Consider the following 25908-nt stretch of genomic DNA (forward strand, 5'->3'; position numbering starts at 1 on the left):
GTCTCTATAATATATTTTTTCTCCCAAATACCAATTCAAGAACATCAATATTTTAGTGGCTGTTTTGAAGCCACTTAACTATGTTGATCACGTAAACAATCTACACGTTCATTATGGGTGTCTGAAACACACATAATCACAACCAAATGATTTAACATCTTCTGTGAGAATAAACATCCCATTAAACAAATCAACTGAGACCAGATCAACTGACTGCTGACCCAATATTTCCCTCAAGCCTAACGGCCTATTACTGCTGTAGCAGTCTGGTCTCGTTACGTTGTATACGTGAATAATCAGTTATAAACACGTGTTTAGTCAAATGCAGAGAAACACACACACACACATCTCTCTAATGCAGTGGTTAAGATGAGCCATCAATCCACTGTACCACTGGGTGATGAAACAGGCCAATCTAGACCTAGAAATACAAATGAAAGAAAAGGAAATCACTATCTTAGAAAAAAAACAGAAAAACATTTACAAAGTAAAGAATAAAATACAATTTCTGAACTTAAGCAGGAATACAATCTTTGATTTTTGAAGGGAGCCAACAACTAAACTCAAATAAAACATATTACTTTATGGCAAATAAACCTGGTAAATATATCGCAGCTCTCACAAAACAAATACACGCTAAACCAGTTATCATTTTTTAAGATACATATAAAAATGCATTAGAAACAACAAAGTGATTAATGATTATTTTAAAAGCTTCGACGAACATTTATACAAATCTGAATTAAACAACAGTTGGATGGATCCTATAGCTTTCTCAGACTCAAAAATGATCAGCAGACAAAATATAAATCACTAAAAACATAGATCACCCAAAAAGTAATATTAGATACTGTGAAAACATTCACGCGGTGAAAAGCACCAGGAAATGGATGGCTTTTCCATAGAATTCTATTTTGGGACAAAGTAGCGCCCCTATTTACAGTAATGACAACACACGTCACTCAATTCAGTACTTCATAGTTCCATGTATCAAACTGTTTTTTTTAAAGTTATATTAAAACCAGGGAAAAAGTAGAGTCCGCTGCTGATTATAGACCCATAAGTTGAATAAATTGTGACAACGCTTACAAGCAATAGAATGGCAAACTTGATACCAGACTTGATACATATCAATCAAACAGGGTTTATAAAAAATAGACACTAACTAAGAAATACAAGACCATGTTTCAGTTTAATACAATATGCAAAAAAACAAGATATAGATTGATCAATAATGGCTGTTGATGTCCTCGCTCCCACTCCTGTTTGCAATTGGTAATTGAACCGATTGCAGACATAATTAGACAGGACCCAAAAATAACAGGCATCAGTACCTTTTCCAAATTTTGTTACGTTACAGCCTTATTCTAAAATCGATTAAATTGTATTTTTTCCTCATCAATCTACACACATTACCCCATAATGACAAAGCAAAAACAGATTTATAGAAATATTTACAAATGTATTAAAGATGTAAAAAAACTGAAATATCACATTTACATTGTTGGCAGCAATTACAGCATTGAGTCTCCTTGTGTATGACGCTACCAGCTTGGCACACCTGTATTTGGGGAGTTTCTCCATTTCTTCTCTGCAGATCCTCTCAAGCTCTGTCAGGTTGGATGGGGAGCGTTGCTGCACAGCTATTTTCAGGTCTCTCCTGAGATGTTAGATCGGGTTCAAGTCCGGGCTCTGGCTGGGCCACACAAGAACATTCAGAGACTTGTTCCGAAACCATTCCTGCCTTGTCTTGGCTGTGTGCTTAGGGTCGTTGTCCTGTTGGAAGATTAACCTTCACCCCAGTCTGAGGTCCTGAGTGGTCTGGAGCAGGTTTTCATCAAGGATCTCTCTGTACTTTACTCTGTTCATCTTTGCCTCGATCCTGACTAGTCTCCCAGTCCCTGCCCCTGAAAAACATCCCCACAGCATGATGCTGCCACCACCATGCTTCACCGTAGGGATGGTGCCAGGTTTCCTCTAGCCGTGTCACTTGGCATTCAGGCCAAGGAGTTCAATCTTGGTTACATAAGACCAGATAATCTTGTTTCTCATGGTCTGAGAGTATTTAAGTGCCTTTTGGCTATATCTAAGCAGGCTGTCATGTGCCTTTTACTGAGGAGTGGCTTCCGTCTGGCCACTCTACCATAGGTTCACCCATCTCTACAGATCTGTCAGAGTGACCATCAGGTTCTTGGTCACCTCCTTGACCAAGGCCCTTCACCCCCGATTGCTCAGTTTAGGAAGAGTCTTGGTGGTTTCAAACTTCTTCCATTTAAGAATGATGGAGACCACTGTGTTCTTGGAGTCATTCAATGCTGCAGACATTTTTTGGTACCCTTCCCCAGATCTGTGCCTTAACACAATCCTGTCTTGGAGGTCTACGGACAATTCCATCAACCTCATGGCTTGGTTTTTGCTCTGACATGCACTGTCTATATATATATATATATAGACAGGTGTGTGCCTTTACAAATCGTGTACAATCAATTGAATTTACCATAGGTAAATTGTAGAAACATCAAGGATGATCAAATGAAACAGGATGTGGTATTTCTGTTTTTTACTTTTTATAAATATGTGTAGATTGCTGAGAATATTATTTTATATTTAATCCAGTTTAGAGTAAAGGCTGTAATGTAATTTTTAGTTGTTGAAAAAATCAAGGGTTCTGAGTACTTTCGGAAGGCACTGTAAATGAACCAACACTGTAACGGTTTTCATATAGTGAAGGAGAGTCGGACCAAACTGCAGCGTGTCGATTGCGATCCATGTTTATTTAAACAAACGTAAACACGACTAAACACGAACACTACAAACAATAAACGAAACGAAACGAAAACCGAAAACAGCCTATACTTGTGTCAACTAACATCAAACAAGGACATCAAGACACTCAGGACAATCACCCACGACAAACTCAAAGAATATGGCTGCCTAAATATGGTTCCCAATCAGAGACAACGATAAGCACCTGCCTCTGATTGAGAACCACTCCAGACAGCCATAGACCTTGCTAGACAACCCACTAAGCTACAATCCCAATACCACCACCAAAACCCCAAGACAAACACACCACAATTACAAAAACCCCATGCCACACCCTGGCCTGACCAAATACAAAAGATAAACACAAAATACTTTGACCAGGGCGTGACAAACACTGAACACTCAATGCCCCCTTTGCTAAAAATATTTTCAGAATACTCGTGGAAAAAAAAAAAATAATGGCAATAGGAAAAATGAAAAATAACTTACGATCTACTGCAATCCTTTAAGTGGACCACAAAAAATATTAAACACTTAGGATGCTTAATAAGTGACAAATACAGTACCAGTCAATTTGTTTGGACACACCTACAGTAATGATTAAAAGGGTTTTTCTTAGTTTGCACTAATATCTACATTGTAGAATAACAGTGAAGTCATCAAAACTATGAAATAACACATATCTACATATATGTAGTAACCAAAAAAGTGTTAAACAAATCTAAATATATTTTATATTTGAGATTCTTCAAAGTAGCCACCCTTTGCCTTGATGACAGTTTTGCACACTCTTGGCATTCTCTCAACCAGCTTCATTACTTTAAGACATGAAGTTCAGTCAATACGGAACATTTAAAGAACTTTGAAAGTTTCTTCAAGTGCAGTTGGAAAAACCATCAAGCACTATGATGAAACTGTCTCTCATGAGTAACGCCACAGGAAAGGAAGACCCAGTTACCTCTGTTGCAGAGGATAGGTTCATTAGAGTTAACTGCAACTCAGATTGCAGCCCAAATAAATGCTTCACAGAGTTGAAGTAACAGACCCATCTCAACATCAACTCTTTAGAGAAGACTGTGTGAATCAGGCCTTCATAGTAGAATTTCTGCAAAGAAACCACTACTAAAGGACACCAATAAGAAGAAGAGACTTAACTAGGTCAAGAAACATGAGCAATGGACATTAGACTGGTGGAAATCTGTCCTTTGGTCTAATGAGTACAAATTTTAGATTTTTAGTTCCAACCGTTGTGTCTTTGTGAGACGCAGAGTAGGTGAACGGATGATTTCCCTATGTGTTTGTCCCACAGTGAAGCATGGAGGAGGAGGTGTGATGGTGTGGGGTGCTTTGCTGGTGACACTGTCTGTGATTTATTTAGAATTCAAGGCGCACTTAACCAGCATTGCTACCACAGCATTCTGCAGCGATACGCCACTATAACTTGTTTTTCAACAGGACAATGACCCAACACACCCCCAAGCTGTGTAAGGGGTATTTGACCAAGAAGGAGAGTGATGGAGTGCTGCATCAGATGACCTGGCCTCCACAATCACCCGACCTCGATCCATTTGAGATGGTTTGGGATGAGTTGGACCACAGAGTGAAGGAAAAGCAACCACCAAGTGTTCAGCATGTGGGAACACCTTCAAGACTGTTGGAAATGAATTCCAGGTGAAGCTGGTTGAGAGAATGCCAAGAGTGTGCAAAGCTGTCATCAAGACAAAGGGTGGTTACTTTGAAGAATCTCAAATATAAAATGTATTTTGATTTGTTTAATACTTTTTTGGTTACTACGTGATTCCATATGTGTTATTTCATAGTTTTGATGTCTTCACTATTATTTACAATGTAGAAAATAGTAAAAATAAAGAAAAACCATTGAATGAGTTGGAGTGTCCAAATGTGACTGGTACTGTATATAAATATAAGTAATGGAAATATAATTCCATTACTCAACAATATGAAAGCAGTAGTAATTAAATGTGTAACGTCTGCTTCCAACTCACAGCTTCAAACACGTAGAACCCCTGAACGCAGCACACTCTCCAAATCCGAATCACCCAAATTCTAATCACCTGTTCAAACACCTGTATGTCATTATCACACACTATTTTGTTCAGTTCTTTGCACCCTATCACTGTGAGGTATTGATTTACTCCTCCCTTGTATGATAGTTTTTGCCTGCTTCACTAACAAACCATTTTGCCTATTCCCTGCCTGTACTTTAACCTATTGGACTTCCTGTTTTCTACCTATTGCCTGATCTCCCGGACTACGTTACTAAGCCTTTTCCCTGCCTGTACTGTTGCCCTTTTGGATCCTCTGTGTATGACCTTCTGCCTTCCCCTGGACCCAGCTACCTGCCCCCTCCTGTATTCCTTTGCAATAAACACCTGCTGCGCCCTGCGCTTGAAACCAGCTCTCTGTCTCCCCTCGTGTTCATTACAAAATGGAACAATCTTCCCATAAATCATACAGGTAGAATAAACCTGGCATGTCTCCCAACGCTCTTGTATTTATTTTCGGTAATACCAATTACCCCACCAAAGACATTCTTTTAAAAAGTATCCTCATTCATAAGACTTCGTATGGCAAATATAATTCATTGAATAAAAAGGAAAGTTTTACGTCTGTCTGAGGGGGTTTTTAACCTCCCAGACTTGGAATTGTATCAACTCACCACCCAGGGATTTTTCTTGTAACATATAGTTTAGTGCACTAAAGAGGAACAGTGGGTACATATTGAAGATGTAACATGATCATCCCAATCATATTTTTGTTCTTATTTTCAAAAGGATAAAGCTAAGAACACGAACAACTTCAGAGTTACGAACACCATGACAATATGGAAGAAAATGAATGGTATTCTACATGAACCAATATCACAACCCTATGGAACAGTCCTTGGGTAGTTTTTCAGAATTCTAAAGGCATAGAAACCGTAAATGACTTGGTAATATGAAATACATTTATTTCCATGACAGAATTAAAAGGCCATTTTTGACTGACCAATGTAGATTTTTTTTTTTTATGTTTTTTTTTTTCAAATACATGCAACTTAAAAGTTACATATCACAACATTTCGATTTTAAATCTTTTAGACCTTTGGTGAATTGTATTTGTGTGAGAAAATGATGTTCTTATGATAGCGAAGATATACAAAACCTTGCAGAGAGCACATATCTTAAAAACATTTACTATTGGATCCAAGACTTAAATAAACGATGTTGGCACAACATGGAGGGAATGTTGGAGAAACTACCAGAAATGACAGTTAATGAAAAGTTACGCTTAATCCAGTATAAACTAATAATGTATAGAATGTATTATACAGGAGACAAAATTCACTAATTCTACAGCACAATGGCAGAGTCATGTCTTAAGTGTAATACTAAAAATGAGTTAGAAAGTTGGCTGTCAGAAGTATTACAATGTAAACTTACTTTTAATCCGCCTGTTTGCATTTGTAAGACATGGCATATGGGGGGGTGTAGTGAGACACAATGGGCTACAAAATGATCTTGTCATGAAAAAACATTTACTAAAAACTTGGAAATCAATCAATCTGTCATCATTAACACATGTACTTAAATATTTAAAAAGCATGGGCAACCGAGAAAAACAAATGAGTACAGTTTAAGGCCATGTGGCAAACAATAATGCAGGCACTAGGGACGGGGGGTGTGAGCAGAGGAGATGTAGCCGTTGTTTGTGTGCATTTGAGGGTTACTGTTTGTATGTGTATGTTGGTATTTGGTGTGGAGAAAAGTCGAATTTCCAATAGCAGTCCAATATCTGCTAGCAGACAATTTATTCTACTGCATCTTCGGACCGGGTTACAGTAATAGGCAATGTAAAGCCCCACTATTACCAATTACTAGAAGAAAACGGTGATCAGTGAACCAAATTGTCACACTTTGAAAGAATCCTGTCTTCATCTCTGAGTACGGGACCATGGTGATGAGAGAAATACACAATGCTGAGAACATAGGATAAATACACTTTCCTTCTCGCTCTTCACATCTGGTCAAGTCAGGGGACCATCTCTCAGTTCATTGGTCATCTGAGTGTCGTCCTAATCCTGTCAGATAGCCTATCTCTGCTTAGTCCTCAGATGTACCCATACATCCATGCAGGAACACTAGACTGAACCACAATCCCTACCAAGATAAGCACTAACTGCAGTAGGTTCAGACTTCCAATTTACCACTGAGTAGAGAACATACCCTTTTTTGCCTGGTACTGCAATGGAATATGGCCCACATCACTTTGTGGCATTTTATTCTTTGCCGTTCAGCCATGGCCTCACTTTACCGCGGCACTAATACACATTGATTATTGGGACTAGGGATATTTATAATGCCCAGCTTTCCATGTCCTTTCAGAATATAAGGGCACAAAGTAATTTGAGACATTTATTCTGAATTAGCAAGTAACAACCTTGACTTGAGAGTTGGAGGCTACCACTTACCTGTCTGCTTTTTATGATGACAGTTACCCATTATATTAAGCCATTCTCTGGACAGATTGCTCTTAAATTGCTTCTACTCCTCTGCCATTTGAAAAATAAAAGATGTGTACTTGAAGTATTGAGAGCCGGTGCCAGATTTCCTGGAAACCCACCAGCTCATAGCATATACTGTACGTTCTCTTGTCCAAGGAAGGAGATATTAGTGAATAGCCATTGGCTTTGGGACCCACATGAATTATGTCAAATTGTTTCCTTGAATAGGAAAAAATACATTTGATTCTTTGAAATAGTACATAAATAAGTATTTTCTTTGGCAAACTTTTTTCCTGATAGCCTCAACTTCACAACAGTTGTCAAATTACAGTACTGCTCAGTCAAGGGGAATACGTCTGCACTGTACCTGGTTAATTTTATAGGCATATTGTTACAGGAAAATGACATTCAAGTAAGCGCAACACGTCAACATCAAGAGCGGGTCTGCTTTAAATGATTCATGTAGGTCTATTGTAAATTATACTGCGCTCTTCAGTTTTCTGTGGGGTTAATGAAGTCCCTCAGTCTTACTCTGCTTCTCTCTCCTTCTCAGTGTATTTCTCTCCCTCGCGACGATTCTCTCTCCTTATTCCTGTCAGTTTCTTCCATCTGTCTCTTAATGGCAATATTTCTCATCTCTTCATTTCCCGATTCTCTGTTCCATCCATGTTCTCTCTTCTCCTCTGGAGAAGACAATGCTGATGTGGGCTAAGTTGTCCCAGACCCCTATTGACTGAGCCACTCTGTCTGTGAGACTCAATTAATTAAAAGAAGAACAAGAAAAGATGAACAACCCACAATACCCAGGGGGCTCAATTTATCTACAGGAATTCACAGCTTGAAAAAAAAGTGATTGACACTCCTAACCTTCATTGGGATGTAATCTTCATCTTTAGCACTCTGAGATCTAATTAATTAGTGGAATCTCATTTCCGACCTAATGCAACTGGACAGAGCCGTGATGGAGGACGGCGGCAGAGGGGAGGAGGATAGGAGAAGAGGAGCGCCCAGAGGAATGGGGGAGGTGCCATATTCCATCACTGTCTGTGAACTGTGTCCACCGTATTCATCCCGCCAGAGCGAGAGGGGGATCTAGACAGGGGGCATTGTCCACAACCGCTGGCACACTGGCTATGTGACATCTTACTTTCACACAAACATCACACCATGGCCCTAGGATCAGTTCAGGAAAGGCTTTGCATGATCAGGACCTTGTGAGTGAAGCATCTGCTTACATGGAATAGATTCAGCATAGTACTTCACTCTCCTAGACTCTAGAGAACCAGTATCAGAGCAAATAGTATGAGAGAGAAAGTAGTGTCCAACAATGTGTCTGCTTGTGTGTCAGAGAAAAGGAGTGTGGGTGTGTGAGAAAAGGGTGTTTGTTGAATGTGGACTGACCCATTTCTCTTAGATGCTAATTGACATTGATGTAAAGTAGTAAAGTAGGTGATTCTTCTCTCAGGTCAGTTAATTTGTCTTCTAGATAATCTGTTTTGAGTGTCCAACTCAAAATTGGCACGTATTATAACAATTATAACAATGAAAGGCCATAAACCTCCTATACACTCTGATGTCCTTCCAGATTCCCTCTGTCTACCCAAGGACGCCAGAGGACAAAAATCAGCTAACCACCTAACTGAGGAACTCAATTTAACCTTGCGCAATACCCTAGATGCAGTTGCACCCCTAAAAACTAAAAACATTTCTCATAAGAAACTAGCTCCCTGGTACACAGAAAATACCCGAGCTCTGAAGCAAGCTTCCAGAAAATTGGAACGGAAATGGCACCACACCAAACTGGAAGTCTTCCGACTAGCTTGGAAAGACAGTACCGTGCAGTACCGAAGAGCCCTTACTGCTGCTCGATCATCCTATTTTTCTAACTTAATTGAGGAAAATAAGAACAATCCGAAATTCCTTTTTGATACTGTCGCAAAGCTAACTAAAAAGCAGCATTCCCCAAGAGAGAATGGCTTTCACTTCAGCAGTGATAAATTCATGAACTTCTTTGAGGAGAAGATCATGATTATTAGAAAGCAAATTACGGACTCCTCTTTAAATCTGCGTATTCCTTCAAAGCTCAGTTGTCCTGCACAACTCTCCCAGGACCTAGGATCAAGAGAGACGCTCAAGTGTTTTAGTACTATATCTCTTGACAAAATGATGAAAATAATCATGGCCTCTAAACCTTCAAGCTGCATACTGGACCCTATTCCAACTAAACTACTGAAATCAAATGTACTTATAAAACCCTTCTTACATCAGCTGATGTCACAAAGTGCTGTACAGAAACCCAGCCTAAAACCACAAACAGCAAGCAATGCAGGTGTAGAAGCACAGTGGCTAGGAAAAACTCCATAGAAAGACCAGAACCTAGGAAGAAACCTAGAGAGGAACCAGGCTCTGAGGGGTGGCCAGTCCTCTTCTGGCTGTGCCGGGTGGAGATTATAAATGTTCATTGAGGACCAGCAGGGTCAAATAATAATACATGGAACCAAAAGGGTTCTACCTGGAACCAAAAACAGTTCATCAAAAGGTTCTTCTACGGGGACAGACAAAGGAGACTTTTAGGTTCTAGATAGCAGCTTTTTTTCTAAGAGTGTACACTGTGGGAGAATATTTGGGCATTTGGCTGAAAATCATCCGTTCTGTAAAACAGTAGACCTCTGTAAAAGTTTTCTGACCTGACATTCTGATCATAGGCAGCCTGGAAGCATAGAGAGTCCCAAGAAGCCAATCTAAAGGTGCATTACGATGTCAGAAGATGAAAGGGCTGAGGGGAGAAAGAGAAGGAGAAAAGGAGGAAAGAGTAAGGCAGCAGAGAAGAACCCCTCCCTCTGTTCTATCTCAGAACGCCGCTCCTTCTCTCCTTCTCTTCACAGCTCCCTTTAGAGCATCACCACTCTATTTCTGAAGCCAGGTGCCTCAATCTCTGGATCATAATAGGGAAATAAAAGGGAGTTTATAAACTGGAGTGCACACATCAGATCTGCAGTAATGACATTCTACCAATTGAAGTCGCCGATGTATTATTTGCATATAGATGACATAATATAATAACTCTCTCCCCTACCTGGAGGAAGAGTAAATATTTTTCTGTCTGCTTTGTCTCATTGTGGTGACAGAGGGAAGCAGCTGCTAATTGAGGAGAGGAAGGAATCTTTATGTGGCGACTGACATTCAATTATGTCTGAGGGATCAGATTAGGTGGCGGACGAGGAATGTCTGAAAACAACATTTTGCGGGCGGTGGAGGACAGGCGCGGCGGTAATTTGAATGGCTGTTTGAGGGCGGGGGTGAATGCTGCTGCTCTGAATGAAATCACTACGCTATGACCCGGGAGTAATTGGATGTCCGAAGTGAAGCGCTGAGAAACGGAGGTAGAGACAGAGAGAGTGAGAGAGATGCTCAGTTAGTAGAGCATGGTGCTTGCAACGCCAGGATAGTGGGGTCGATTCCCTGGACCACTCATACTTAAAATGCACGCTTGACTGTAAGTCGCTTTGGATAAAAGTGTCTGCTAAATGGCATATATTATTACATACAGTATATTATTATTATATTAAATTCGGAGAGAGAGAGCGAGAGGTGAGGAATTAAGGAAGCATTATTGGGAGAGGGAAAAACTGACAGGCAGGCAGAATGAATGGTAGACTTGTGATGAGGACAACTTGTCAAAGCCAGAGTTCACAACACACACACACACACACACACCCTCTCTCATCCCCAAGCCAAATAAACCATTTCACAAGCACTGCTTTCTAATCAGCCCAAACACCATGATGAGATCACACTGGCAAGGTCAAAACTAATAAACGGGGTCATTCTCTCATGCCTCCATTACTCATTATGTACTGCTGATCAAGCTGAGCGCTGTGGATTCCATTCATACCATGTACCTTCATGTATAACTAGGAGGACCGCGGTGACATATGGAAGGTAAACATCCATTTGTCACATCAAGAACATAGAACAAAGAAGGGGAATACCAGCTACCATGGCCATCGTATCAACATCATTGGTTATAACGAGATAGATACACAGGTACAACAAACCCAGAGAATAACGTTTGTCTGTCCTCCTGTCACTCAAAAATAAATGTCTTGTTATTGTACCATTTTCTTGTTAAGTGTTATTTTGTGTCTGACAGAGATATGAATTTAACAAGTAGCTCTGATAACCCATCTGTTTAAACTCAGACAGATGGATAGACGAATGAACGGATGGACGGACAGACAGAGCCATTGGAGCATTCAGGATAGGTCATGTTCCTGGCTGGCTCACTCTCAGAGGTAACAAGAACAGTGAATGTGGACAGACCTCTGCTCCCCAGATCCCACAAAGGGAGGACATTGATTTGAACGTTGATTTTGGCTCTTTGTAATTCATCCGTATGGAAGAGAAGGAGGAGGGGCTGCCAGGCATATCGATTGGCTGCCGTTACCAGTGACAGGTCCCAGATTGCCCAGAGAGAATTAGAAATCCACAGTCACCATCATCATTAACAGTCTGCCCACACCAGTTAGGTCCCAGCCAGACCAGCAGCACCATGGGCCTGTACACCGTAATCTACACCCCCACCACTACTTCCTCAATCACATTAGTCTGCCTTTCTGTGTGTGTGTGTGTGTGTGTGTGTGTGTGTGTGTGTGTGTGTGTGTGTGTGTGTATACATGTGTTCGAGCGTGCGTGCGTGTGCGTGTCAGTGACACCTGGCAAAGCCATTGCAGAGTAAACTAGATTAAAGACACAGCTTGAAACATATCAGAGCTGCTCAAATAATCATAGCAGGGTGTTGATGATTCAAACCTACAACATTCACTTTTTATTGGCACATACTTGAAGCAAATATGACTTTCCATTATGTTATTTTCTTTTTGACTCACATTTAATAATATGTGCATTACTACTCACAGCTTTGTGCTAACCTAAAGAGCTTTACACTGCTCTGTGCTTAAGCAACAGAACACAAGCCTCGCTAATGAAAGTGCTGGCATTATAAACCATCGCGGAGGTCCCCAATGGGTTTAAGAGCATAGCAACACACTACACGACACCTGTCAGGTCACTCAGAGTGCAATACATCCTCAGAGCAGCAGCAGCAGCATGGGTCAGAGGAGATCCAGAGGAGATAAGTAGCAACACATCATTATACACACGACCTCCAGCTGACCTTACATTGTGCTTCAGCAGGAATCACAGGCTGTAATGAGGGAGATGAGTGGAGATGTGGTGTGGAGACAAGTATAGACCAAAAGCCTTCGCTAAATATGGTACATGCACACAGCATGTACCATATAATTGAATTGAATAATTTCAAATGATAGAGGAATGTGGGAATGTACACTGAGTGTACAAACATTAGGAACATATTCCTAATATTGAGTTGCACCTCCACTCCTACAGAAGAGCCTAAATTAGTCGGGACATGGACTTGTTCAACAGGGATGCTGGCCCATGTTGACTCCAGTGCTTCCCACAGTTGTGTCAAGGTGGCCGGATGTCCTTTTGGTGGTGGACCATTCTTGATACACACAGGAAACTGTTGCGCTGCGTTGCAGTTCTTGACACAAAACTGTGCGTCTGGTACCCACTACCATACTCCTTTAAAAGACACTTAAATACTTTGTCTTGCCCATTCACCCTCTGAATGGCACACATACACAATCCATGTCTTAATTGTCTCAAGACTTAAACATCATTCTTTAACCTGTCTCCTCCCCTTCATCTACACGGATTGAAGTGGATTTAACAAGTGAGTGACATCAATAGGGGATAATCATTATTCACCTCTTTTTTTTAACATAACAGCAATTGCAGGGACACCACACAGAGAGTTGATAAACTTCACAGTGCCATGATGACCACACGCCATGAACCCGATTCATCTGAAAAGCTGACTGGTACTGAAACAGGGGTGTAGGCCAGATAAAGCATGGGCTGACAGTGCATCTGTGTGCAGAAGAGTGATGGCCTCCGGGTCCTGGGCAGGTCCAAGGTGAAATTGTCTGTCGGAGGAGAGGAGAGAGGAAGCTCTACTCCGCTGTGCTCCAGGTACTGATGACTGTGGACAGGATGTAGGATAGTCGCGATGAGGGGAGGGGAGGTTGGTCGTTTGACGAGGGGAGGCAGGCCATGACAGCACAATGGACTGGAAAGTCCATTAATCACAATACCCCACAGCCAGGAGACTGAGACAACAGCTCTAAACACTAACATGAAACATTACACGTAGGCACACACAAACCCACATAAAAACACACACAGAGCCCATTATTCAGGGCTATCAATCTGACAGACAGCTGGTATAACTCACACATTGTGCCTGTCAAATCAACCCATCACATCTGCCACTGGAAAGGCCATGTGTAGTACATCGGCTTAACAATGCAAACATACCTTTACATCCACTGCAGCTTAAAGTTGATTCCTTTCTGAAGAACAAGTGAAAGCATTTGATGTTGACCAATTGATTTTGCCATGATTGAAATGTCTGAGCATGAGAGTGTTGTGTAGCTCTGGCCAGCGTCTGTGAGACTGTGTCCATCAGATTGACTACTGATAGACTACTGCTCTTAGGCTTGCAGAGACAGAGAGATCCGATCTCTAAAGTCTGTCTTTCCTGTCTGATGGGCTACATACAGTATATGCTACTTCACAGCCCCTAGGAAAATGGCCCCTTCTGTGTACGATATTAGCTGTCAAAAATATAGTCTGCCATTGATCCAAAAAGTGAGAGACAGAAAGAAAGGAGAGAGGAGCAGACAAAGTGGAGGGAAAAATAGATACGGAGGACATAGATGTGCATATCAAGACAGAATTTAACGCCTGAGTGAGAGTGGTGGAGGGAAAATCAACTTGATTTCAATGTGACAAAATAGATTTTCCAATTTTCGATGGACTGCTTTGCTTTGCCTCCCGTGGTACCATGGAATGTCCATCTAAATACACTTACAGCTCAACCTGAATTATGTCCAATGCATTTACAGGGTGGAGGAACACTGTTTTTCATCCAGCAAAAAAAAAGTTGTTTGGTGTGCCAGACGGAGGGCGTGCGATACATACTTCTGAGTATCTGCTGAAGTAGCCAAGGTTTAAAGCTCTCCAGACACCTAGAAGATACAGATGTAGGATCTCTTTTCCTGCTCAGCAGGTAATGCAAACTTGCAGTGTATTCGATGTTTAAAAAGGCTTCTAAAGACAATGATTAGTTGATTTTTGGTGTGTTATCTGGGGCTGGGGCAAAAGTGTGACACCAATCAGGCCACCGAGCACTGAAGTTGCCTATCCCTTGTTTACATAATTTTCATGCTCATTAAACCATTCAGTGACCACTCATGCCCTGTGGATGGGTGCATTGTCATGGGAGCCAAAATAATGGCTTTTTCTACATGACCCTAAGCATGATGGGATGTTAATTACTTAAGTATCTCAGGAACCACACCTGTGTGGAAGCACCTGCTTTCAATATACTTTGTATCCCTCATTTACTAAAGTGTTTCCATCATTTACTAAAGTGTTTCCATCATTTACTAAAGTGTTTCCATCATTTACTAAAGTGTTTCCATCATTTACTAAAGTGTTTCCATCATTTACTAAAGTGTTTCCATCATTTACTAAAGTTTTTCCATTATTTTGGCAGTTACCTGTATATGGGATTTTGTCTATTTTGTCTGTAACGCAGACACAGGTATGAACTATAAACATGCAATAAAGGGGTGATCACATTCAATACAACCCACTAATCATGCAATTTCTAACTCAACAGAAATCAATAGCATCCTTCATGAGCACACAGACCAGGCGCTCAATGTTTGAATTACACACAGCACTAACACATTTATCAATTAATCATCTATGAGAGTTATAGCTCAGAGATCCACTCATTGCCATTTGATAGTGATTTCCCTGTTCCAGCTGAGAGGTTTCTGTTGGACTTGTTGGACACAGCCGATGCTGGTGGATAAGTGTGTATCACCTCAATTAAACCAAGCTCTAAGTGTCTGACAACAGCTAATATTCCTCTTCCACGAGCACAGTGAATCGATGTTCTGGCATTCGTCACCCCGCTGAAAAAGCAATCATGCCGTTGTCTCGCTCCGGTTAAGGAATGGGGCGATGCTGCCTCCGCTTGCTCATTAGAATGCACCACAGAAATCACCCCCCGCCTTCCCTCACCCCCCTCATCTCCCCAGCACAGTGACCCCCTCTCCCGCCTCCTTCATTCACCTATCTACAGTCTCTTTACTGACAATAACAACAGTGATTTAAAACATCATGGTCGTGAGACAGTGAGGCAGTGAGACAGCAGCAGTGTTTTGAGGCCCCATTAGATCAGTCTGGAGAGGCTCCCAGCCCAGCCCAGCCCAGCACACTCACCTCTCTGTCCAGCAGCGTGGGGGAGATCACAGTGACAATGTTGCCGCTCTCTGGGTTGATGTAGAACATGTTGGGCGAGGGTTTATCGGGCGACTGCCTCACGATGTTGTAACGCAGCACCGCGTTCTGCAACCTGGGGTCATCAGCATCCTCTGCTGTCATCGTCATCACCACAGTTCCTATGGAAACAGACACAAGTTCGTTAAAAGTTTACAGCACTATCTTGGGCACAACCTACAGATGTAGGATCTTAATTTGAGCCAGTTTTCTACATTAGGAAAATTATCTTGCAGCAACTGGAAATGTGAATTATTTTGTGGATTCTATTTAATGGACATTTTTGAAGGGATTGATTTTTCATAAGGGAAAATCAAGTCTGAAATTTAAAAGTGGAAATTACAAACTTCAGAAGCCTTTTTAAACTCCGCTGCGTTGCAGGAAAGTTCTCCTGCAACAGGGTGATCAAACTAAGATCCTACATCTGTATGATAAGCATTCCAGACCGATAAAGTCAGTCACTTTGTCAATCACATGAAAGTACATTGAGTTACCAAATCACAAATATGATGAAAATATGAGCCTGTTCAACACTGATCTAACAACAAGGACTGAGACAAAGGCTAAGAATAATGACGGGCATTAGTCAGAATCTCACTCTGCAACTCACATCCTTTACTAATACATTTTCTCCCTAATGCTGGTCAGAACGATACACCACATGTGATTTGGTAATGGAACAGGAACGGAGAGCCACCCCTGGAGTCTAAGCTGAAATCCCAGTCAATCATTGACATCTCTTTAACGCTCCATCGTCATGTCTCAGTGATGAGCCTCACACTTCCACTCTAAAGACAATAGAATTTGTTAGCTGGGACAGCAATCTCTCTCCCACCTCGTATTCTCTCACTACACACATCTCATATGAAAACAGCAAGACATCTCTGTGGAGCCTGAAAATGTAGTTTGGACCACTGTAGAGTCATAGTACCAATCTGATCAGCCTATTACTATGACCTCTTCTATTACTTGTTATTTTAGATTTGACTCTTTATTATTGATTATTGTACTGCGATGTTGAGAGAGCTAGCATACAATAATTTCACTACACGTTTGAACTGCTATAAACTGTGTTTGTGACAAATAACATTTGATTTGTCCTCTCACCTTCACGTTTGATGATTCTTTGCTATGGAGTATTAGCCCGGAACTCAGTCAAATTAGCAACAAATTAGCCAAAAGTGCAAAAAACTGCATCAGACTGCATCAAGTATGTTAAATAGTTGCTTTAGTGTAAATGGACATATGTTCAGTAGTATATAATGGAGGGCAGAGAGGCAGAGAGGTATGGGTTTGATCCCCTGCCAGGTGTTTGAAGTGTAGGCTGAACCATTTGTAGTGGGTATAGCAGTAATCCTTCTACAGGCTAATTACAGAGGCCCTGTGTGTCACAGAGCTCTCAGCAGATAGACAGACAATCTCTTTACCATTCCACACGCACACATTCAGTAACTGGCTAACAGACACCCCACATCCACATACGCCACAGAGCTAAACACAGTGAGTAACTCACTCAAACATACACTCAAAACACACAAGCTGTCATGCATTGAACTCGTGACCATGGCTGACATATCCCTCCAGAATAATTAGTGTCTCTGTTTTAATTATAGGATCTGTCAGTTGGGACAGACAGAGTCGAGTACTGATGGGTGGTGCTCCGGCACAGTAATTTCACAGACCACCACACTACACAGTCCCTGGCTGATGCAGTCATCTCTACTGACTGGGCTAGAGAGGCCCATGGGTTACACAGAATAACCCATGCATGGGGAGCTATCTATCCACTGCTATTTCCAGTGGACCAGGATTATTCACTGTCTTCCCTATACTGTACATGTTACTTGGCTAAAAGTTCTAAAGTTGTGTACCAGACCAAGCCATGATTGCCAATACTGATAGAGAGTGAGTTTAAATGTTAAAGATCACTTCTACAATGCGGAGTTAATCAAGATACGGAGTGTTTTGTGAATATAAATATGCAAATGACACAGACATCATACTTCTAATCATTAATCGTGACTCTCTAAACAAAGATGAACATGTAAGCTGGAAACATTGTTTCTGTGCTTTCACCTTCTGCGTGTAGTGATAAAGATAGAGATAACTCAGGAAGTGAATCTGAAAATACATGCACCTGTTAGGAAACTGTGAGAACTGTTAAGGCGTCCACATGATCATCATTTGCTATTGTAAAAACTCACTTATTATGGCTTTACATCATCTGCCATCACATGGTTGGACAGTTACTTATCCAGCAGAACTCAGAGAGTATATGTATTATATGTAGTGAGATAACCAATGGGCTCATCACTCATTTGAAAAAAACATACACTAAACACTTGGAAGTCAATTAATCCGCCATCATTGGCACAATGGAAAAATCAAATGATATATTATTGGAATATTTAAATAGCATGGGTGACTGAGAAAAACAAATTGGTACAAAAAATGGCAAACAATAATAAGCACTAGGTCTGGGCAGATGAGATGTAGTCATTGTTTGTACGTGTCTGTAAGTTACTGGTCGTATGTACATTTTTTGGGGGAATGTAAAAAATATATTAATAAGTGCTCTTCACTGATGAGTCTCGGTTTTGTCTCACCAGGGGTGATGGTCGGATTTGCGTTTATCGTCGAAGGAATGAGCGTCACACCGAGGCCTGTACTCTGGAGTGGGATCGATTTGGAGGTGGAGGGTCCGTCATGGCTAAGCAAGCTTAGCTATATAAAAAAACGGATACAAAAATATATTGTAACACAGCAACCTCTCCTCTTTCTAAAGATCTAATTTAACTGTACTGCATATATACGAATATGAATATGTATATATGAATAGTGTTAAAATAGTATTTTTGTTGCCTGTTGTAGTCTTTCATAGATAACTTTTTTTTATTTTTTTTATTTAATGTCATATTTTATGTTGTTCTTGTCTATTACTGTTCTGTACTTTGTCATGTATTTGTACGTTTTATGTGGACCCCAGGAAGAGTAGCTAATGCATGTGCAGCATGGGGATCCTAATAAACTAAGCCAATATAACTGTAGAGGAGCTCCTGTGAGTTGTCTCCAAACCCTCTATACGTCACCTGGTTGCATGCCAAAGGTCAAATTACTGGGCTCCTGATGTGATTAACCCATACTGACCCCCATTGACCTTAGGCCTATCTGCTCAGACAGACTGAAAGGAATGACAGAGGTACCTACTATCAATATGTGCATGCAGGGAGATAGCAACCAGCTACTATCAGTATACTAGTGGTGCACAGCTAAGCTGAAAATGTGGTCTCAATAGTAAACTTTGTGAGGATAAAAAAAGGTAGATGTATGTACCCTGACAATATACAGATATGAAGCCACCTAGATTTGGCCCCTGTGGGGTGTGGGAGCCATTACAATTAAAAAAATAACACAAAAAAAAGAAAATACATATTTTGCTGTCAGTCATTGTTTCTATACGAAGTGGAGAGTCTCATCTTTCAGATGCAACTGGAACGGAGTTGATAGATCATAGCAGTTTGAGGTCTGATGCCCTTATCAATGGCCCTCTTAGGTCGTACATATATACGATACATATATAAGATTTGTTAAATCGCCAATTTCTCAGCCTCTGACCATCACAGAAACACAACACTTTGAATGAATAACATAACAACGTTCATAAAAAGTAGCTATGGATGAAATGTATCAAAATATCTGTTCATAATATGAAAAACATAAATATACAGTATATACATATTTTGAAATATCAAATGTGACTATAAATGTGTGAAAATGTTTACATATATGCTTATTTGGGGGAATTTAAACAATTTAGGTTGTGTAACAAAAGGTTAATAAAATAAGTGTTACTGCTTGACAGACTAAATCCAAGATGGCGTAGCAGTCAGACGTCTTTGTCCTGTCGTGTCCCTTGTATATATTTTTTTCGTTGCATATCCTTTAAAATATTTAGCTAAACCTGAACATTAAATACTCTCCTGCAACCCGCCTCACAAAATGTAGCGTGCATCTGCTTTTTTTCCCTAAAGTATTTATATTTACTTCGGATCTGGAATCCCTCAACTGAAGCTAGCCAGCTAACTACCAGCTATCAGTCAGCAAACCATTGCCAGCGGTCATCAGCTAACCTTCAGCTCGGAAAGCTCTCGTCAGTTCGAACAACGTGACTCTAACCAGAGCGGACCTGTTACTTTTATCCCCGGATTCCTACCGCAAACTGAACATTTTCATCTGGATCTTCACAACTAGCTAACCGCAATCCCGGATGACTACTCCTGGCTAGCGTTTCCATCCCAGAGCAAGCACCAATTAGCTTGAAGCTAGCCCGGCCAGGGCTCCTGTGCTACCACCAAAGTATACTCCTGGGCTACAATATCCGGACCCCTTATACAGCCAGTACGGGGCATGGCACCCCACAGATCCCCTACGACTGGAATACCGACATAATCTGCCCGAGGACTCCAACAGGCCCCTCAGGTGTGACGCCCGCTGAAGGTCCCATTATGCTAACCAGCTAGGCCTGCTAGCTACCTAGAGCTACTTGGAACCCTACTAATTCCACAACTGGTCTATCGACGTCACCGCACGAAGAGGCAAAAACAGACTTACCCCCATCACGACGTCCCCCAAAGGCTAACTTTCTAGCCCCTGCTAACTGCTTTCTTGCTAACCCGGTCTGCTAACTACTAGCTTGCCAGGCCCGGTCTGCTAACTGCTAGCTTGCCTGCCCGGTCTGCTAACTGCTAGCCCTGGCTAACTGCTTGCTTGCTAACCCGGTCTGCTAACTGCTAGCTTACCTGCCCGGTCTGTAACTGCTAGCCCATGCTAACTGCTTGCTTGCTAACCCTGCCTGCTAACTGCTAGCTTTCCCCGGTCTACTAGCTGCTAGCTTGTTTAGCCCCGGCCTACTAACTGTTAGCTTGTTCGCCTGCTAACTGTCTGAATCGCCGTGTCCCCAGCCAGCCCAACCACTCACTGGACCCATATGTTCACTTGGCTATGCATGCCTCTCTCTAATATCAATATGCCTTGTCCATTACTGTCCTGGTTAGTGATTACTGTCTTATTTCACTGTAGAGCCTCTAGCCCTGCTCAATATGCCTTAGCCAACCATGTTGTTCCACCTCCTACATATGCGATGACATCACCTGGTTTAAACATCACTAGAGACTATATCTCTCTCTTCATTACTCAATGCCTAGGTTTACCTCCAATGTACTCACATCCTACCTTACCTTTGTCTGTACACGATGCCTTGAATCTATGCTATCGTGCGCAGAAACCTGCTCCTTTTACTCTCTGTTCTGAACATGCTCGATGGCCAGTTCGTATAATTTTTAGCCATACCCTTATCCTACTTCTCCTCTGTTCCTCTGGTGGTGTGGAGGTTAATCAAGGTCCTGCAGTGCCTAGCTCCACTCCCACCCCCAAGGTGCTCTCATTTGTTGACCTCTGTAAACATAAAAGCCTTGGTTTCATGCATGTTAACATTAGAAGCCTACTCCCTAAGTTTGTTTTACTCACTGCTTTAGTACACTCTGCCAACCTAGATGTCTTAGCCGTGTCTGAATCCTGGTTTAGGAAAACCACCAAAAACCCTGAAATTTCCATTGCTAACTATAACGTTTCCGCCAAGATAGAACTACCAAAGGGGGCGGTGTTGCAATCTACTGCAAAGATAGTAATACAGAACTCTGCAAGCTAAGTCTGTACCCAAACAATTTGAACTTCTACTAAATTCACCTTTCCAGAAACAAGTCTCTCACTGTTGCCGCTTGCTATAGACCTCCCTCTGCCCCCAGCTGTGCGCTCGAAACCATATGTGAATTGATTGCCCCCCATCTATCTTCTGAGCTCGTGCTACTAGGTGACCTAAACTGGGACATGCTTAACACCCCGGCCATCCTACAAACTAAGCTTGATGCCCTCAATCTCACAGAAATGATCAATGAACCTACCAGGTACAACCCCAAATCAGTAAACACGGGCACCCTCATAGATGTCATCCTAACTAATTCGCCCTCCAAATACACCTCTGCTGTTATCAAGATCTCAGCGATCACTGCCTCCTTGCCTGCATCCGTAATGGGTCTGCGACCAAACGACCACCCCTCATCACTGTCAAACGCTCCCTGAAACACTTCTGCGAGCAGGCCTTTCTAATCGACCTGGCCGGGGTATCCTGGAATGACATTGACCTCATCCCTTCAGTAGATGATACCTGGCTATTCTTTAAAAGTGCCTTCCTTACCATCTTAAATAAGCATGCCCCTCTCAAAAAAAATTGAACTAGGAATAGATATAGTCCTTGGTTCACTCCAGACCTGTCTGCCCTTGACCAGCACAAAAGCAACCTATGGTGTTCTGCAATAGCATCGAATAGCCCACGTGATATGCAACTTTTCAGGGAAGTTAGGAACAAATATACACAGGCAGTTAGAAAAGCTAAGGCAAGCTTTGTCAAACAGAAATTTGCATACTGTAGTACTAACTCAAAAAGGTTCTGGGACACTGTAAAGTCCATGGAGAATAAGAGCACCTCCTCCCAGCTGCCCACTGCTCTGAGGCTAGGAAAAACAGTCACCACCGATAAATCCACTATAATTGAGAATTTCAATAAGCATTTCTCTACGGCTGGCCATGCTTTCCACATGGCTAAACCTACCCCGGTCAACTGTCCGGCACCCTCCACAGCAACCCGCCAAAGCCCCCACCATTTCTCCTTTACCCAAATCCAGATAGCTGATGTTCTGAAAGAGCTGCAAAATCTGGACCCCTACAAATTTTTTATTTTACCTTTATTTAACTTGGCAAGTCAGTTAAGAACAAATTCTTATTTTCAATGACAGCCTAGGAACAGTGGGTTAACTGCCTGTTCAGGAGCAGAACGACAGATTTGTACCTTGCCAGCTCTGGGATTTGAACTTGCAACCTTCTGGTTACTAGTCCAATGGTCTAACCACTAGGCTACCCTGCCGCCCCAAATCAGCCGGGCTAGACAATCTGGACCTTGTCTTTCTAAAATGATCTGCCAAAATTGTTGCAACCCCTATTACTAGCCTGTTCAACCTCTCTTTCGTATCGTCTGAGATTCCCAAAGATTGGAAAGCTGCCGTGGTCCCCCCTCTTGAAAGGGGTTGACACTCTAGACCCAAACTGCTACAGACCTATATCTATCCTACCCTGTCTTTCTAAGATCTTTGAAAGCCAAGTTAACAAACAGATTACTGACCATTTCGAATCCCACCATACCTTCTCCGCTATGCAATCTGGTTTCAGACCTGGTCATGGCTGCACCTCAGCCACGTTCAAGGTTCTAAACGACATCATAACCGCCATCGATAAGAGACATTACTGTGCAGCCGTATTCATCGACCTGGCCAAGGCTTTCGACTCTGTCAATCACAACATTCTTATTGGCAGACTCGACAGCCTTGGTTTCTCAAATGATTGCCTCGCCTGGTTTACCAACTACTTCTCTGATAGAGTTCCGTGTGTCAAATCGGAGGGCCTGCTGTCTGGACCTCTGACAGTCTCTATGGGTGTGCCACAGGGTTAAATTCTCAGGCCGACTCTTTTCTGTATACATCAATGATGTTGCTCTTACTGCTGGTGATTATCTGATCCACCTCTACGCAGATGAAACCGTTCTGTATACTTCAGGCCCCTCCTTGGACACTGTGTTAACTAACCTCCAGACGAGCTTCAATGCCATACAACTCTCCTTCCGTGGTCTCCAACTGCTCTTAAACGCAAGTAAAACTAAATGCATGCTATTCAATCGATCACTGCCCGCACCTGCTCGCCCGTCCAGCATCACTACTCTGCACGGCTCTGACTTAGAATACGTGGACAACTACAAATACCTAGGTGTCTGGTTAGACTGTAAACTCTCCTCCCAGACTCACATTAAGCATCGCCAATCCAAAATTAAATCTAGAATCGGCTTCCTATATCGCAACAAAGCATCCTTCACTCATGCTGCCAAACATACCCTCGTAAAACTGACCATCCTACCGATCCTCGACTTCGGTGATGTCATCAATAAAATAGCCTCCATCACTCTACTCAACAAACTGGATGCAGTCTATCACAGTGCCATCCGTTTTGTCACGAAAGCCCCATACACTACCCACCACTGCGACCTGTACGCTCTCGTTGGTTGGCCCTCGCTTCATACTCGTCGCCAAACCCACGGCTACAGGTTATCTACAAGTCTCTGCTAGGTAAAGCCCTGCCTTATCTCAGCTCACTGGTCACCATAGCATCACCCACTCGTAGCACACGCTCCAGTATGTATATCTCACTGGTCACCCCCAAAGCCAATTCCTCCTTTGGTCGTCTTTCCTTCCAGTTCTCTGCTGCCCATGACTGGGACGAATTGCAAAAATCTCTGAAGCTGGAGACTCACATCTCCCTCACTAGCTTTAAGCACCAGCTGTCAGAGCAGCTTACAGATCACTGCACCTGTACATAGCCCATCTGTAAACAGCCCATCTATCTACATACCTCATCCCCATACTGGTATTTATTTTGCTCCTTTGCACCCCAGTATCTCTACCTACACATTCATCTTCTGCCGATCTACCATTCCAGTGTTTAATTGGTATATTGTAATTACTTCGCCACCATGGCCTATTTATTTCCTTAACTTACCTCAATTGCACTCACTGTATATAGACTTTTTGTTTTCTTTTGTTCTACTGTATTGACTGTATGTTTTGTTTATTCCATGTGTAACTCTGTGTTGTTGTATGTGTCGAATTGCTATGCTTTATCTTGGCCAGGTCGCAGTTGCAAATGAGAACTTGTTCTCAACTAGCCTACCTGGTTAAATAAAGGTGAAATAAAAAAATGTAAAAACAGACAGTGTATCTTTGCAATCATTACCAATGACCCCTGTTGGTGCTTTTTAGCTAAAAATATGTTTGCACTTTTAGGGATAATTGAGTAATGGAACTAGATATAAAGCAATAGATGATTGCCAGAACCTAATGATAAGCCAATTACACCTACCTTGATTCATTAGCCACCATGCTTCTACATCTGCTTTGCTTGCTGTTTGGTGTTTTAGGCTGGGTTTCTGTACAGCTGATGTAAAAAGGGCTTTATAAATACATTTGATTGATTAATTGTCATCCCTCATAAAGCCCATGTTCTCGCCAGTGCCAAAGTTGAATCAATGTTAACTGCATTTGATGGTTAATGGGAGGGTCTGAAATGGCTGGAGATACACAACTTCCCTCATTTAGAGAGGATGAGATCAACCCACACAGGCCAGGGGCTCCTCTCCTCATTTCTCCTCTCCGTGCCAGAGACTAGGAGAAATGGAGAAGAAACAATGGAATAGATGTGGGTAAATGTCTATGCAAATATTTTACACACTTTTCTCCATTCCCACCTCTCCATCTGTCTCTATCTCCCTTTGAGGCAGAGGGGCCTGCGCCCAAGTTCCCTGTTCGCAGTTACAGTGCATTCGTAAAAGTATTCAGACCCCTTGACATTTTTTTTTTACGTTACAGCCTTATTCTAAAATGGCTTAAATTGTTTTTTTCCCCCTCATCAATCTATACACAATACCCCAAAATTACAAAGCATAAACAGTGTTTGTCATTTTTGCAAATGTATTAATTTTTTTATATTTTTTTTAAATATTACATTTACATAAGTATTCAGAACCTTTAATCAGTACTTTGTTGAAGAACCTTTGGCAGCAATTACAGCCTCGAGTTTCTCCCATTCTTCTCTGCAGCTCTGTCAGGTTGGATGTACAGCAAAGAGGGTTCAAATCCAGGCTTTGGCTGGGCTACTCAAGGACATTCAGAGACTTGTCCCGACTTGTCTCATGCGTTGTCTTGGCTGTGTGCTTAGGGTCCTTATCCTGTTGGAAGGTGAACCTTTGCCCCAGTCTGAGATACTGAGCCCTCTGTAGCAGGTTTTCCTCCTCCCTCATGTGGTACCCTTCCTGCAGGCTCATCCTGACATGACCCTCCAGCATGACAATGCCACCAGCCGTACTGCTCGTTCTGTGCATGATTTCCTGCAATACAGTAATGTCAGTGATCTGCCATGACCAGCGAAGAGCCCGGATCTCAATCCCATTGAGCAGGTCTGGGACCTGTCGGATCGGAGGGTGAGGGCTAGGGCCATTCCCCGCAGAAATGTCCGGGAACTTGCAGGTGCCTTGGTGGAAGAGT

The 25908-nt window shown here is 42.0% G+C and overlaps 1 protein-coding gene across 2 annotated transcripts in view; it reads right to left on the reverse strand.

The window, feature by feature from the left end:
* Window positions 1-25908, reverse strand: part of cdh13 (cadherin 13, H-cadherin (heart)) — a 527392-nt gene that overhangs the window by 149661 nt on the left and 351823 nt on the right. For both annotated transcript variants that reach the window (XM_042301487.1, XM_042301486.1), the window contains one exon: window positions 15653-15831. In XM_042301487.1, coding sequence (XP_042157421.1) covers window positions 15653-15831 — 179 coding nt within the window. The remainder of the gene's footprint in view (window positions 1-15652; window positions 15832-25908) is intronic.

Source organism: Oncorhynchus tshawytscha, linkage group LG19, assembly GCF_018296145.1.
Source record: "Oncorhynchus tshawytscha isolate Ot180627B linkage group LG19, Otsh_v2.0, whole genome shotgun sequence".
Taxonomy (NCBI): domain Eukaryota; kingdom Metazoa; phylum Chordata; class Actinopteri; order Salmoniformes; family Salmonidae; genus Oncorhynchus; species Oncorhynchus tshawytscha.